The sequence below is a fragment of the Jaculus jaculus genome, chromosome 4 (assembly GCF_020740685.1).
Source record: "Jaculus jaculus isolate mJacJac1 chromosome 4, mJacJac1.mat.Y.cur, whole genome shotgun sequence".
NCBI lineage: Eukaryota > Metazoa > Chordata > Mammalia > Rodentia > Dipodidae > Jaculus > Jaculus jaculus.
The window spans coordinates 159,611,650-159,627,525 of NC_059105.1; the positions used below are offsets into that span (position 1 = coordinate 159,611,650).

The 15,876-nt window shown below is 45.0% G+C and overlaps 2 protein-coding genes across 2 annotated transcripts in view; one reads left to right on the plus strand and one right to left on the minus strand.

Annotated features, from left to right (window-relative positions):
* Positions 1 to 3,432, plus strand: part of Hspbap1 (HSPB1 associated protein 1) — a 59,147-nt gene extending 55,715 nt beyond the window's left edge. The window contains exons 7-8 of the mRNA XM_045147589.1: positions 2,462 to 2,572; positions 2,890 to 3,432. Coding sequence (XP_045003524.1) covers positions 2,462 to 2,572; positions 2,890 to 3,378 — 600 coding nt within the window. The 3' untranslated portion in view covers positions 3,379 to 3,432. The remainder of the gene's footprint in view (positions 1 to 2,461; positions 2,573 to 2,889) is intronic.
* A 4,371-nt stretch (positions 3,433 to 7,803) lies between these two features.
* Positions 7,804 to 15,876, minus strand: part of LOC101616146 (protein mono-ADP-ribosyltransferase PARP14) — a 58,108-nt gene continuing 50,035 nt past the window's right edge. The window contains exons 16-17 of the mRNA XM_045148460.1: positions 9,275 to 9,449; positions 7,804 to 8,355 (exon numbers count right to left, since the gene is read on the minus strand). Coding sequence (XP_045004395.1) covers positions 8,066 to 8,355; positions 9,275 to 9,449 — 465 coding nt within the window. The 3' untranslated portion in view covers positions 7,804 to 8,065. The remainder of the gene's footprint in view (positions 8,356 to 9,274; positions 9,450 to 15,876) is intronic.

Genomic DNA, 15,876 nt, shown 5'->3' on the forward strand with positions numbered 1-15,876 from the left:
TTGCAGGGTTTAAGGAAGAGAGGAGGTGTAACCTTTGGGGCACTGATGGTTAATCTTGTTAACTAGACAGGATTTAGAATCACAAAAACAAACCTCTGGGTTCCTATAGAAGAGAGTTTCAGAATTAGGTTAATTATGATAAGAAGTCTCATCCAAACTGTAGGATGTACCATTTAATAACCTAGGGGCCCCTAATTGTATAATGAGGAGTAAGTAAAGCTGGGTCACGCCTTTAATCCCAGCTCTTGGGAGGATGAAGGATGAGGAAGTGAAGCCCTGCCTTGAAAAAAAAATGGGAGGGAAAAAACAAAACATCCCAGTAGAAGAGAGACTAGTTGGAAAGAAGAATGATTCAGTGGAAGGAAGATGATGGAGGGGGAACAAGAGGAGGTAATGGGAGGGACTTACGAGCAAAATGAAGTCGTGTGTGTGTGTGTGTGTGTGTGTGTGTGTGTGTGTGTGTATATGACCACAGTGAGAACCAGATCAGACCAGATCAGTGAAGCTGGTTCAGGTTTATTGGCTCAGCAAGGTTCACTGGTCCCAAGATGTGAGACCAGAGAGGTCGCACCTGGGAACTATATATATGAATTGTTGATTAAAAAAAACTTAAGGGGAGCTGGGCGTGGTGGTGCACACCTTTCATCCCAGCACTTGGGAGGCAGAATTAGGAGGATCGCTGTGAGTTCAGGGCCAGCCCTGAGACTACACAGTGAATTCCAGGTCGGCCTGGGTGAGAGTGAGACCCTACCTTGAAAACTAAAAGATAAATTGAAAAAAAGAAAAATTATTTGAGAGCTGGAGAGATGGCTCACTGGTTAAGATACTTGCCTGCAAAGCCTAAGACCCCAAGTTCAGTTCCCCGGTACCCATGTAAAGCCAGAAGCACCAAGTGGCACATGCATCTGCAGCTGGAAGCCCTGGTGTGCCTGTTCTCCCTGTCTGTCTCTCTTCTCTCTCTCTCTCTACTTACAAATTGTGTGTGTGTGTGTGTGTGTGTGTGTGTGTGTGTGTGTATCTATATATTTTTTTTTCTTTTTTGAGGGCTAGAGAGATGGCTCAGTGGTTCAAGCTATTTACTTACAAAGCTTGACAGCCCTGGTTCAGTTTACCCATGTAAAGCCAGATGTACCAAGTGGCACATGAGTCTGAATTTCATCTGCATCAGCAAGATGCCCTGGCCTGCCCATTTGCGTTCACTCTCTTTTTCTCTCCCTCCCTCCCTCCCTGGACCCTCTTCTCTCATAGATAAATCAACTTTTTAAAAAAATTAAACAAAAATAAGCTAGGTGTGGCTTCACACACCTGTTACCCCAGTGCTGAGTGGGTCAGAGACAGTACGATGGCTGGAGCTCTCTGGTCATCCGGTCTAACTGGAAAACTTATGTCCACCTCTCTCATCTGCAGGCATGTGTACACACAACCCACACCAAGAAAATTGTGCCACTTAATTGATATGTGCAAGTTATTTCTATATTTTGGATATTTCTATTTTTCAGTCATGTATGCTGTGGGCATACAGTTTGTTGGGGGGGTGTTTCCTGTGTTTTTTGATAAATACCAAGTGTTGATTTTAATTTACTATCAATACTATAGTATATACTTATTGTATCTTAAGAGAGCTACATTTGGGCCGGAGAGATTGCGTAGTGCTTAAGGCGCTTGCCTGCAAAGCCAAAGGACCTAGGTCCAAATCCTCAGGACCCATGTAAGCCAGTTGCACAAGGTGGCACATGCGTCTGGAGTTTGTTTGCAGCAGCTGAAGGCCCTGGCACACTATTCTCTGTCTATTTGCCTCTTTCTCTTTCTCTCTCTCACACACACTCGAAATAATTAATTTTAAAAAGAAAGCTATGTTTACTCACCTTTTTATTATCATTTTGTTGTTTTCTGAGACAGGATCTCACTTTGCAGCCCAGGTTAAAAAACTGGAAATCACTATGGAACCCAAGCTGACCCCAAGCTCATGATGGTCCCCTTGTCTCAGACTAAAGGCCTGGGCCACCATGCCCAGCATATTTAGTTATTCATAATACTTCTTATGGTGCCAGGATCTATCCCAGGCCCTTGTGTGTGGTAGCAAGTATTCCTGGCCACCTCATTTTCCCATACTTCAATTGATTTTCCTTTCAGCCTCTATAGGGATTATTTTTTTATGCATTAGTACTTTAAAATTTTTTTGACATGTCAAAGCATGGAAAAGTTGGAGGAAAAATGAGGTCATTCATACATAAGGCCTGTGTCTCATAGACAAAAATGTATAATTAACTTTGAACTCTATACCTCCTGTAGATGGCAGATGGTTCTATCTATAGCATTCTCTGTCCTGGCCCAGGGCTTTCTTGATGAAGAGAACAGAATGGGTGTAAGAGAGATTCTTCCCTCTTTCAAGCCACAAAATAAGCGCAGAGACAAAGTCTAAACATGTGTTGTTATTATTATTTTTTTAACCCCAACTTAGGAGGAGGACCACCTTGCTCGGGTGGAAGAGGCGATCACCCGCATGCTCGTATGTGCACTGAAAACCGCAGAGAACCCACACAACACCAGAGCTTGGTTAAACCCTACTGAGGTAGGCGGTTCTGGGCTCCAGCCCTGGCCACTTTTATTATTTTTATTTATTTATTTTGAGAGTGACAGAAAGAGAAAGAGGCAGAGAGGGAATGGGCGCACCAGGGCCTCCAGCCACTACAAACGAACTCCAGATGCGTGCGCCCCCTTGTGCATCTGGCTAACGTGGGTCCTGGGGAATCGAGCCTCGAACCGGGGTCCTTAGGCTTCACAGGCAAGCGCTTAACCGCTAAGCCATCTCTCCAGCCCCCTGGCCACTTTTAAATGTGTCTTTTCCTCTTTAGATGCATATTCTGAAGGGTCTGTCTTCTTCCCTAGGTTGAGGAAATATCCCATGAAGTCAACTGCCACTACTTAAATGGAGCTGTGTGTGCCTTTCTTGATCATTCCAGAATGTCCAAAGCAGTGAAAATCCAGGCACTGAGAACACCAGGAGAGAACGGGAAAGAGATCGAACACGCATACAGTCAGAACATAGCCACGGCAGCCTTAGAGCAGGCGACAGCAAGTCCCTTTGGCCCCGATCTGGTCCCCGTGACACCAGGATCTGGAGAGCCCCCTTCCGAAAGAGGAGGCATTTTTGAAGATGAACTTGGCAACAAACATGAAGGGCATCTTGGAAAAGTGTCGCCTGCCAAAAGACAACAGGAGAGGATAAAAACTGGAAATGTGATGGCAGAACAGCCTTCCTCACATAGTCCCAGGGCTCCTCAGACGGTGTCTACGGATGACTTACTGGACTGCTTGGTGAATCCACAAGTAACCAGGCTGGTGGCACAGCTTTTGATACGAGGAAAAAGTTTATGATTCTAACGGATTATTTTTCATACAGAATTTTAAAATACATATTTTAAAATGATATGCTTTACTTGTCCCTTGTTTATTTTTCTTTTCTTTTATTTATTTATTTGAGAGCAACAGAGAGAGAGAGAGAGAGAGAATGGGCACACCAGGGCTCCCAGCCACTGCAAACGAACTCCAGACGCGTGCGCCCCCTTGTGCATCTGGCTAACGTGGGTCCTGGGGAATCGAGCCTCGAACCGGGGTCCTTAGGCTTCACAGGCAAGCGCTTAACCACTAAGCCGTCTCTCCAGCCCTATTTTTCTTTTTATTTATGAGAGAGAGAGAATTGGTGCCCTGGGGACTTAGACACTACAAATGAACTCCAGATGCTTGTGCCACCTTGTGCATCTGGCTTATATGGGTTCTGGGGAGTCAAACCTGAGTCCTTCTAAAGCAAGGGCCTTCACCACTAAGCCATCTCTCTATAGCCTTGTTTCTTTGGCTTTAAGACAGGGTCTCATGCTGTACCCCAGGCCAGCCTTGAACTTGGGATCTTCCTGGCTCAGTGTCCCAAGGCTAGAATTACAGGTGTGTATCCCTAACCCTACCTCTAAATAGTATGATTTAAAAAAAAAAAAAGCTGGACCAGCAAAGGGCCGGTTTGTAGGCATTTGTAAATGCGCTCTTTCTGATTAAATTCCTGTCTGCTGTCATACACTGCTCTTCAGTCAAACTGGTTTCTTTCAGTGCTGACCTTATTTTCTCAGTTCCTTTGCTGTGCTTGCCATCTAGTACTTCCAGCCTGTCTTGTTTCTTTTGTGTTTTTTTTTTTGAGTTAGGATGGTCTTGCTGCAGCCCAGGCTTCCCTGGAGGTCACTCTGTAGTCTCAGGGTGGCCTTGAACTCACAGCGATCCTCCTACTTCTGCCTCCCGAGTGCTGGGCTTAAAGGCTGCCCAGCCGGCCTGTCTTACATGTTAGCCCCAAGTGTTCTCAGCAGGAAGCAGTTTCTCCAGGAGTCAATCCTGATGCTTGTTTTTGTAACTCAGGGTTAATGAAGAACACAGCCTTATGCCGTTCATGTCCCATGGTCTAAGGTAGCTTTAAAATGACCGTGGCAGAGTTGACCAGATGGGGAGAGGTATGGTCTAGAAAGATGAAGGTCCACCACCTGCCCTTTCAGATAAAGCATTGAAAGACATCCCATTTCCGGGGATGACTACAGCAGAGCCCAGGTTTTCTGCTCAGTCCCTCCCAGAGTCAAGACACTGCTTTCTCTCCCTGTTCTAAGGTATTCCTAAGAATGGGTTGGTCAGAGGCTACTGGATAACTATCCTGCATCGACCACTGTATATATTTACCCATTTGCTTGATTACTGCCAATCCGAACACAAGTCCTTGTGGGTAGGGTTTGTGTGTGATCGTTGCTGAATTCAGAGAGCTTTGGCCAGTGCTCAACACATAAGAAGTGTTCATTTAATATTGTGACTTAAGCAGATGCTAAAAGAGACTTATGTTGGCAATGGTATATTGTAACCAAATACAAGGTTTTTGTTTCTCTTAATAAATATACTCTTAGCCGGGCGTGGTTGCACACGCCTTTAATCCCAGCACTCGGGAGGCAGAGGTGGGAGGATTGCCGTGAGTTCGAGGCCACCCTGAGACTCCATAGTGAATTCCAGGTCAGCCTGGGCTACAGTGAGACCCTACCTCGAAAAACAAAAAAAAAAATAGTAAAATAAATAAATAAATATACTCTTTTGTTTTGTTTTGGTTTGGTTTGGTTTTGGTTTTTTGAGGTAGGGTCTCATTCTAGCCCAGGCTGACCTGGAATTCACTATGGAGTCTCAGGGTGGCCTCGAACTCACGGCAATCCTCCTACCTCTGCCTCCTGAGTGCTGGGATTAAAGGCGTGCGCCACCACACCCGACTAGATATACTCTTATTATAGAAATAGATGTGGGGCTGGGAAGATTGTTCAGTAGTTAAAGGCACTTGCTAGCAAAGCCTGCCAGCCCAGCTTTAATTCCCAAGCCACCCCACATAAGCTGGATGCAAAAAGTGCTAGATGGCTTAGCAGTTAAAGCACTCGCGTGCAATGCCTAACGACCTGGGCTCAATTCCCGAGTACCCATAAGAAAGCCAGATGCACAGAGTAACACATTTATCTGGAGTTCATTTGCAATGGCTGGTGGTCCTGGCACACCAATTCTTATTCTCTCCTCCCTCCCTCTCCTTGAAAATAAATAAATAAAATATTTTTAAGTTATTTTTGTTTATTTGAGAGTAACAGACAAGAGAGAAAGAGGCAGATAGAGAAAGAGAGAGAATGGGCGCGCCAGGGCCTCCAGCCACTGCAGACGAACTCCAGATGCGTGCGCCCCCTTGTGCATCTGGCTAACATGGGTCCTGGGGAATCGAGCCTCGAACCAGGGTCCTTAGGCTTCACAGGCAAGTTCTTAACCACTAAGCCATCTCTCCAGCCCAGTACAATATTTTTTTAAAAAATATTTATTTGAGAGAGAGAAAGGCAGAGAGAGAGAGACAGAATGAGAATGAATGAGAATGGGCTTCCAGGCACTGCAAACAAACTTCAGACACACGTGCCACTTTGTGCATCTGGCTTTAGGTAGGTACTGGGGGAGTCAAACCTGGGTCCTTTGCTTTTCAGGTAAGCGCCTTAACCGCTCAGCCATCTCTCCAGCCCAAATAAAATATTTTTTAAAGAAGAAAATATGAGATTGCTTCGCAGATGATCTGAGGTATTCCTGAAATAGGAATGCTAACCTGGAGGTCAGGTTCTGCAGTGGGAGAAGCAATGTGTACCAAGAACTGAGTTTCTGTGTCTGAGGGTTCGTATCTCACTGACCTCAGGCCAGAAAGCTTTTTGCATTCTGAGCGTGTTTCCTCAGCCTTTGCATATGAATAATTCTTTCCTCACAGGACTGTTTATAGGGACAAAATAAAGTATGCGAGGGTACCTACTATACTACCTGGCACAATCTTAAGTGCAGTGCTCAGTAAATGACATCTGAATCTAAAATTCACTAGGGACCAGGCGTGGTGGCGCACGCCTTTAATCCCAGCACTCAGGAGGCAGTGGTGGGAGGATCATCGTGAGTTCAAGGCCACCCTGAGACTCCATAGTGAATTCTAGGTCAGCCTGGGCTAGTGTGAGACCCTACTCAAAAAAAAAAAAAAAAACTTGAGCCAAGCCAGGCCTGGTGGCACAATCCTAGCTACTCAGGAGACTGAGGTAGGAAGATCCCAAGTTCAGGGATTCTCTGAGCTACAGACTGAGTTCAAGACCAGCCTGATCAACTTATACCCTGTCTCAAAAAGTAAAACAGAGCTGGGGAGGTAATATGATGGAGAATGGAATTTCAAAGGGGAAAGTGTGGGGGTGGAGAGGGAGGGAACTACCATGGGATTTTTTTTATAATCATGGAAAATGTTAATAAAAATTTAAAAATTAAAAAAAAAAAACAACAGAGCCGGGGACGTAGCTTCAGTGGTAGGCCACTTGCCTGGCATGTGCAAGTCTCTTGAGTTCAAACCCCAGTATCACAGAAAGAAAGAGGAAGGAAGGAAGAAAAAAAAACAGTAAGTGGTTTAATTATACATATAGCTTTAAAATCATCACCAGGTAGACAGCCAGGGTAAATGAGGTATTTCCTATCCTTAGAGTTGGTTCGTCTTCCCAGAGGAGAATGGTTTCCATTGAAGAGCACTGAGCAGTTGTTATAAAGGTAGACTGGGGGTCAACATTAAGAAGGACCTCTGATAACTGGAACCAGGACTTCTGTGATGCGCAGCTCCACAGGAACATGACTCACCTCGACCACAAGCGACAAACCCCAATGCCGCAGCTTGTGCCAATGTGACATCACTAGCCCCAGAGTCCTAGCTAGAACTGGTCCAGCCCACATGGCATGAGCTCATGTGAAGAATGAAGTTCCCAGTCATTAAATCAGTTCCACTGGGTGCAGGGAAGATGGCAACCCCACCTGCTTATCAATGCCATGCTGACCACAGCCCGCAGCACTCAGACATGACTCCAGGTGCTTCGTTCCTTTCCCGGTGTGTGTGTGTGTGGGGGGGGTGGAGGGCTGGTCAGGTGTGGTTGTGCCTTCAGAATCTCTAAGACCAATTCTTGCCCTCCTGGAAAAAATAAACCCGTTCTCTTCCCACAGATTTGATGCCCACGCTATTCCCTGATTTAAATTCTCAAACTGATCTCTTCTCCAAGTAGGTTCATTTCTATTATGAAAGAAGTGCTGATGTCAAAAGCCAAGCATGGTGGCGCACGCCTTTAATCCCAGCACTCGGGAGGCAGAGGTAGGAGGATTGCCATGAGGCTACCCTGAAACTCCATAGTGAATCCCAGGGAGACCCTACCTCGAAAAACAAGCAAAAAAAAAAAAAAAAAAAAAAAAAAAGTGATGATGTCAATGGCACAGAAAGATCTTTAGATCTTAGGAAGAGTTTAAGGAAGACAAAGAGCTGGCTGGGCATGGTGGTGCACGCCTTTAATCCCAGAGGCAGGGAGATTGTGGTGAGTTTGAGGCCACCCTGAGACTACAGAGTGAATCCCAGGTCAGCCTGGGCTAGAGTGAAAAACAAAACCAAAACAACAACAACAAAGATCTAAAATGTCTTACAACAGATTTGTGCAGATGAACAATGTTCTTTTGGGAAAGTACCCCCAAAATGTTATCTTCTAAAGGTGATAAGATACTCCGGGTATGCTTGGTAGTCATAAAATACCACAAATAAATTGGGCCTCTGTACGTTGTCTGTGACAGTGTCGTACAGGTCAGTAGGGTTTTTAGGGTTCCTCGAAGGAGGCATAATCAATGACTGATTTCCAACTGTGTAGTCTCCGGTGAGCACTCGTACGCAGTACATGTACTTTTTCCCATTTACATCTGGTTTGGAGTATGTGTCGTCAGCAGAATAAGAAGCATTGACAGCAAAATAGGTTCCCTTTCCGTAATACACGGCTGAAAAGAGAAAAGATTTCCAAGACTTTCAGTGTATCAGATTACTTGGCACGGTGGCCTAGCGTGCCAAATAATATAAAAGTCCACTTCCAACCTTTCTGTGTGTGCATGTTTTTGTTCTTTTTCTTTTCTGTTTTATTTTATTTTATTTTATTTATTACAGAGAATGGGCATACCAGGGGCTCCAGCGACTGCACACAAACTCCAGATGCATATGCCACCATATGCAGCTGGCACTGGGGAATCGAACCTGGATCCTGAGGCTTTGCATGAAAGCGCCTTAACCACTAAGCCATCTCTCCAGGTGATTTTTTTAAATATTTTTTTATTTTTATTTATTTATTTATGAGAGAGACGGGGAAAGAAGCAGATAGAGGGTGAGAGAATGGGTGCACCAAGGCCTCCAGCCATGGGCTACAAACAAACTCCAGACCCATGCGCCAACTTGTGCCTCTGGCTTACGTGGATCCTGGGGAATCCAGTCTGGGCCCTTTGGCTTCATAGATAAGTGCCTTTAACTGCTAAGCCATCTCTCCGGCCATCCAGCTGATTTTTAAACATCAGACACAAGGGCACGAGGTTGCATATGGACACACGATGCCACATGCATATGGAGTTCGATTGCAGGGGCTGGAGGCCCTAGCATGCCAACTCTCTCTCTCTCTGTCTCTCTCTCTCTCACTCATTTAAAAAATTAAAAGGCCAAGTCTGTTGGGCTTGCCTCAAAACAAAGCTTTTCTATCTCACAGGGCTAGTTGGCCTCTTTAGGGTGCAATCCAGCGGGTTCTGCTCTGAACCATGAGCTGCAATCTGACCACCAGAGACGAGGGGACACAGTGAATTCACGCTGTCCTTAAGTTAGCTTGGTTCTCACGGCTCATGGCTCTATCCGGAGCAGGCAGATTCCTGACTTCCTTACCATTCTTTCCAGCAAAGCTGCGGTTAAACCCAGTCCCGTTGACGTGTGGCACGCACTGTGCTTCTGTCCCGTGAAAGAGTTGCATCTCATTATTTTGGTGGCCATTCTTGGCATCCATGGCTTTTTTCTTCGTCTGGTAGCCGCTCCAGAGTTCCAGATTCTGGATCCTTTCAATCTAGAAATCAATAAAGAAAAATAGTCTATGGGCTGGAGAGATGGCTTAGCAGGTAAGCGCTTGCCTGTGAAGCCTAAGGACCCCGTTTCGAGGCTTGGAGTTCATTTGCAAAGGCTGGAAGCCCTGGTGTGCCCATTCTCTCCCTCCTTCCCTCCCTTTCTCTGTTTGTTTCTCTCTCTGTCATTCTCAAATAAATAAAAATAAACAAAAAAAATTCTAGCTGGGCAGGTGATTAGTGGACACCTTTAATCCCAGCACTCCAGAGGCAAAAGTCAGGAGGCGCTCTGTGAATTCAAGGGGCTACATAATGAGTTTTCAGGTCAGCCTGGACTACAGCAAGACCCTACCTTGAGAAAAATAAATAAATAAATAAATACCATGGGAAAAGATGTAATGCGATAACAGTAACCAAAGAAAGCTGACATTGCTATTTCACGGCTGCTACTAGTTATTTTGATATCTTTATTTGTCTGTTTCTTTATTGACAAGAAAAGTGAGAGAAAGAGAGTGACGGAGGACGTGTGTGTGCCAGGGCCCCTAGCCACTGCAAATGAACTCCAAATGCATGAGCCACATTGTGCAGCTGGCTTTACATGGGTGCTGAGCATCTTTTACCACTAAGCCATCTCTCCAGCCCCCAGGTCATAATTTTTTTTGAGAGAGAGGGGAAAAAAAAAATATATATATATATATATATAGGCACACCCCAGGGCCTCCAGCCACTGCAGAGGAACTCCAGACATGTGTGCCACTTGTGAGCGTGTGTGACTGCGCATAGTCTGTGCATCTGGCTTACATGGGATCTGGAGAGTCGAACATGGGTCCTTAGGCTTCACAGGCAAGTACCTTAATGGCTTAAGACATCTCTCCAGCCCCCAAGTCATCATTTTAAAACAATTTTATATGTACTAAAGTATGCAAGAAGTAAATTGCTGTAAACAGGAACCCAAATTATAGGGAAACAAATATTAAACATAAGATAGTAATAAAAATCTATAATGTTAAATTTTAGTTGAAAATGTGACTATAAGATCATGATTTGATTAGGTCGAGCCCTGAAAGGACTTAGAAGCAACAACCTCCTCAGTAGTGATTCATTGATCTCATAACTGCTGTTCCCTGCCATAAGAAATCAGGGTCTTTTTATTTTATTTATTTATTTACTTGATTCATTTAAGAGAGTAAGGCTGATAGAGCGAATAATGGATACACCAGGGCCTTCAGCCACTGTAAACGAACTCCAGACACATGTGCCACCTTGTCTGCATCTGGCTTAGATGGTTCCTAGGAAATCAAACCTGGATCCTTTGGCTTTGCAGGCAAATACCTTAACTGCTAAGCTATCTCCCCAGCCCAATGCAGGATCTTTAAAAGCAAATGTGTGACTCCAGGCCCAGACAGGAAAAACACAAGTAAGGCATGCTGCTACGTGGCAGGCCTCTCAGACCGCACTACAGACAATGCTGATCAACTGGGACTGGCATTTCTTCTCAGTATAAACTTGGCAACTCATCACAGTGTGCCAGTCAGCAAGTACCAGGTATCTGCCCCTGGCATCTGGAATGGCCCCTCCTTGTTATCTTGGATGTTACACCATCAGAAGCTGCATACCAAGAGTCAGTTTGGCTCAACTAATTGACATTGAGATTTTTTTTTAAGTGATATAAATTTAATACTGAATTTGTGGTGAAGATGATGTTAAAGATACTCTCTAGGGGCTGGAGAGATGGCTTAGCAGTTGAGCACTTGCCTGTGAAGCCTAAGGACCCCGGTTTGAGGCTCGGTTCCCCAGGTCCCACGTTAGCCAGATGCACAAGGGGGTGCACGCGTCTGGAGTTCGTTTGCTGGAAGCCCTGGCGCGCCCATTCTCTCTCTCTCTCACTCCCTCTATCTGTCTTTCTCTCTGTGTCTGTCGCTCTCAAATAAATAAATAAAAATTTAAAAAAAAAAAAAAAGATACTCTCTAGGACTTGATCCATTGGGCACATCTCTCAGGAGTCAGACCTCAGTGTTCTCATCAAAGGTGTGGCTCCTTTGTCATGGACACTGTGAGTCCAATAGCTGGATGTTTTCTTCTTTGCTTGGTCGACTGCAAAGTTCAAGGACAAATGCCCCACTGTGTAGAAGTTCATGTCACATGATTTTGTGAACTTAACAATACTTCTGTATTATCTTTTTTTTGTTTGTTTGTTTTTGTTTTTCGAGGTAGGGTCTCACTCCGGACCAGGCTGACCTGGAATTAACTCTGTCATCTCAGGGTGGCCTTGAACTCATGGCAATCCTCCTACCTCTGCCTCCCGAGTGCTGGGATTAAAGGCGTGCACCACCACACCCGGCTATGTATTATCTTTTTTTTTTTTATGGTTTTTTGAGGTAGGGTCTCACTCTAGCCAAGGCTGGCCTTGAACTCATGGAGATCTTCCTACCCCAGTCTCTTGAGTACTAGAGTTACAGGCTTGAGCCACCATACCTAGCCTCATCTATTTATTTCAATTAAAGGTATTTGGTAAGGTATTTTAAATCTTTCTGAATTAACATATGCTTACCGAAATGGATAGCAAAGCAACCAGAATGAAAATGCAGGCCCCAATGCTGGAGGGATGGTGTAGCAGTTTAGGCACTTGCCTGCAAAGCCAAAGGACCCCGGTCCCATTCCCCAGGACCCATGTAAGCCAGATGCACAAGGGGGCATATGCATCTGGAATTTGTTTGCAGTGGCTGGAGGCCCTTGCACATCCATTCTCTTTCTCTCAAAGAAACAAATAAAATATATATTAAAAAAAAAGAAAGAAAATGCAAGCCCTATTGTTAAGAGTTGTTACTGTAGATAAAGGGAAGGTATTCAGTGACCCCTCGACTTTACTTAGAGACTTGTGGAACTAAAAACAAGCTGCCATCAGGGAAATGCAACCTAAAACTACATTAAGATTCCATCTCCTGTCAGATTGGCTACCACAAACAAAACAAAAATGACAATAAATGTTGGCAAGGATGCGGAAAAAGGGGAACCCTTCTGCACTGTTGGTGGGAATGTAATCTGGTACAGCCATTGTGGAAATCAGTGTGGAGGTTCTTGAGACAGCTAAAAATAGATTTGCCATATGATCCAGCTATAGCACTCCTAGGCATATATCCTAATGACTCTTCTCACTCACTACCTTAGAGACACTTGCACAACCATATTTATTGCTGCTTTATTCACAGTAGCTAGGAAATGGAACCAGCCTACATGTCCATCCACAGATGAATGGATAATAAAGATGTGGTACATTTACACAATGGAGTTCTATTCAGCAGTAAAGAAAAATGAAATTATAAATTTGCAGGGAAATGGATGGATCTGCAAAGAATCATACTAAGTGAGGTAACCCAGGCCCAGAAAGCCAAATGTCACATGCTCTCTCTCATATGTGGATCCTAGCTACAAATGTTTAGACTTGTGTGTGAGCTGGAACCAAAAATCAGTAGCAGAGGCCAGTAACTTAGAAAAAGGCTGTAAGGGAGGGAGGAGAGGGAGGGACTTAGGGGGATGGTATTGTATATATGTAAGTAGGAGAACAGATTAAAGGGAGTGGAATGGCCTAGGTGAGGCCAGAGGAAGAGACTGTATAAAAGAAGGATAGGGGGAGGGTCAATCAAAATTCAAGATATTCTGAATAAGACATACGAAAGCCTACATTTTTGGATAATGGCACATCCAGATGCCATAGATTATTACTAGAAAATTTTCAGTGCCAGGGATGTCTTACTTTTCAGTTGTTGACCCCCCCAAACTTTACAGGTTATTGCCAAGGCCCTTGGTTTCCCATGAGAAAGAGATGGTAAGACCCTATTGCTGAAAACTCCACATGCCTGAGCGGCAAAGTCACTGAGAAATCAAGCTGGTGCTGAGCTGAAGACCTTCTCCCTGTAGACTGAAAGCTGGAAAAAGCTGCATTGCATGCAGCCTTATGGGAGACAGACACCATCAGCTGTGAAAACAGTGGAGTTAAATATCAGCAGCTGGAGGCCCTGGTGCACCCATCCTCTCTCTCTCTCTTTATCTCCCTCTCTCTATTAAAAATTTAAAAAAAAGAAAGAAAGAGAGAGACAGAGAATGGGCAGGCCAGGATCTCTAGCCTCTGCAAACAAACTCCTGATGCACATGCCACCATGTGCATCTGGCTTATGTGGGTTCTAGGGAGTCAAACCTGGAACCTAGATGCTCCTGAGCAGCTGCCCAGCCCCGGGGTCTCTCCTTCTCCTTCTCTCCTCCCTGCGTCCCTCAGCACTCCCTTACTGCCCTGCCCCCTCCTCCACAAAAGGAAGTTTCAAAAAAAACTGATCTTTAGGCGGTGTGGGCAAGCACCTTAACTGCTAAGCAATCTCTCCAGTCCCCAAGGGGGGGGGGGGAATAAAAAGGTCTTAATACATGTCGTCTCTCACAGAAATTTCCCAAATCTACCAAGTTCCAAACGTGCCCAATTCCCAAGCGGAAGAAAGCTGCGTAGAAGAAAATGGAGAATTCGGGAGAGAATCGATCATGAAGCAGAACATTAACCCGCTGACATTCCCAGCCAGTGCACCAACATGAAACCAGAAGGTTGGGGTTCCTTGCCAATACAGCAATGTGTACCCATACTTTTGAACTTACATTAATGCACCAATAATTTTGGGGTGTTCCCAGATTCTTGTCTTATGAATTCAAAGAGTTGAAATCCATGGACCAGAGGGTAAGGTTTAGGAAGACTTACAGATTAACAGAAAGAAAGAGGAGAGGGCTGGAGAAATGGCTCAGCTGTTAAGGCGCTCATCTGTGAAGCCTACGGACCCACGCTCAACTCTCCAGATCCCACGTAAGCCAGACTCACAAAAGTGAGGCAAGTTCAAGGTCTCACATGCCCACTAGGTGGCGCAGCATCTGGAGTCTGATTACAGTGGCTGAGGCCCTGGTGCGCCAGTTCTCTCTCTCTCTCTCTAAAAAAGGGGGAGAAAGTAGAGAGCTCCTGCCCATGAGAAGGCAGACGTGGGTAAAGCTCCCGTGTGAAGGGCTAATAGCCTTCCCTGAAAACTAAAGGGAGCTAAAGAGTTAATAGTTATCCCTAAAGCTTGCAGTCAGTAAAGAAGTTTGGCACCTTCCCTGATGGATGTACTCCCCTTAGCCAGGATGGCCTTGAAGGACCAGAGACCATCTGGGTCTCCTCCCTTAGACGTTCCTGGCTGAAGAAGCCTGTTCTGAACAAGGACACAAACAGCTACAAGTTCCTTATCAACTGCACCTGGTCCAGTCTGTTTTTCTTAGGATCCTCCTTATAAGCTTACACCCCAGCCTGGCCCAGTGCTTCAGCCTTCACCTCACAGGAAAGCTGAGGTCCCTCACTGTTTCCTCTCAATGAAACAGTCTTGTCTGTAGAGATCAAATCCAATGTTCTTTTTTTTTTATTTTTTGCTTTTCTCTTACACTTTCCTTACACTGTGAGCCTATACACAGGACACAGGAGGTTGAATCAGGACTGTTACTTTTTTTTTCTTTTTAAGTTTTTATTTATTTATTTGAGAACCACAGACACAGAGAGAAAGACAGATAGAGGGAGAGAGAGAGAGAATGGGCGTGCCAGGGCTTCCAGCCTCTGCAAACGAACTCCAGACGCGTGTGCCCCCTTGTGCATCTGGCTAACGTGGGACCTGGGGAACCGAGCCTTGAACCGGGGTCCTTAGGCTTCACAGGCAAGCGCTTAGCTGCTAAGCCATCTCTCCAGCCCAGGACTGTTACTCTTGCTACTTATGAAGTTCAACTTCAAAGCCATATCTTGAATTTTTATTAGCTTGATTCACTAAGAAAACATATATTCTAGCTGGGCGCAGTGGTGCACACCTTTAATCCCAGCACTCAGGAGGCAGAGGTAGGAGGATCGCCGTGAGTTTGAGTCCACCCTGAGACTACAGATTAAATTCCAGGTCAGCCTGGGCTACAGTGAGACCCTAACTTGAAAAACCAAAAAAAAAAAACAAAACAAAACAAAACACTACACATACACACACACACACACACACACACACACACACACACACACACATATATATATATACACACATACATATATATTTTTTTCTAATATCATATTGCCCTAGCTAACACAAGAATCTCAATGCCTCAATAATTCTGGTAGCACCAATAAGAACTGTAATTACCATCAAGCTTCTGATACTGAATAAAAACAAAGGTGACAGGGCTGGAGAGATGGCTTAGCGGTTAAGCGCTTGCCTGTGAAGCCTAAGGACCCCAGTTCGAGGCTCTATTCCCCAGGACCCACATTAGTCAAATGCACAAGGGGGCGCACGTGTCTGTAGTTCGTTTGCAGTGGCTGGAGGCCCTGGCGCGCCCATTTTCTCTCTCTGCCTCTTTCTCTGTCTGTCACTTTCAAATAAATAAACATAAAACAAAAAT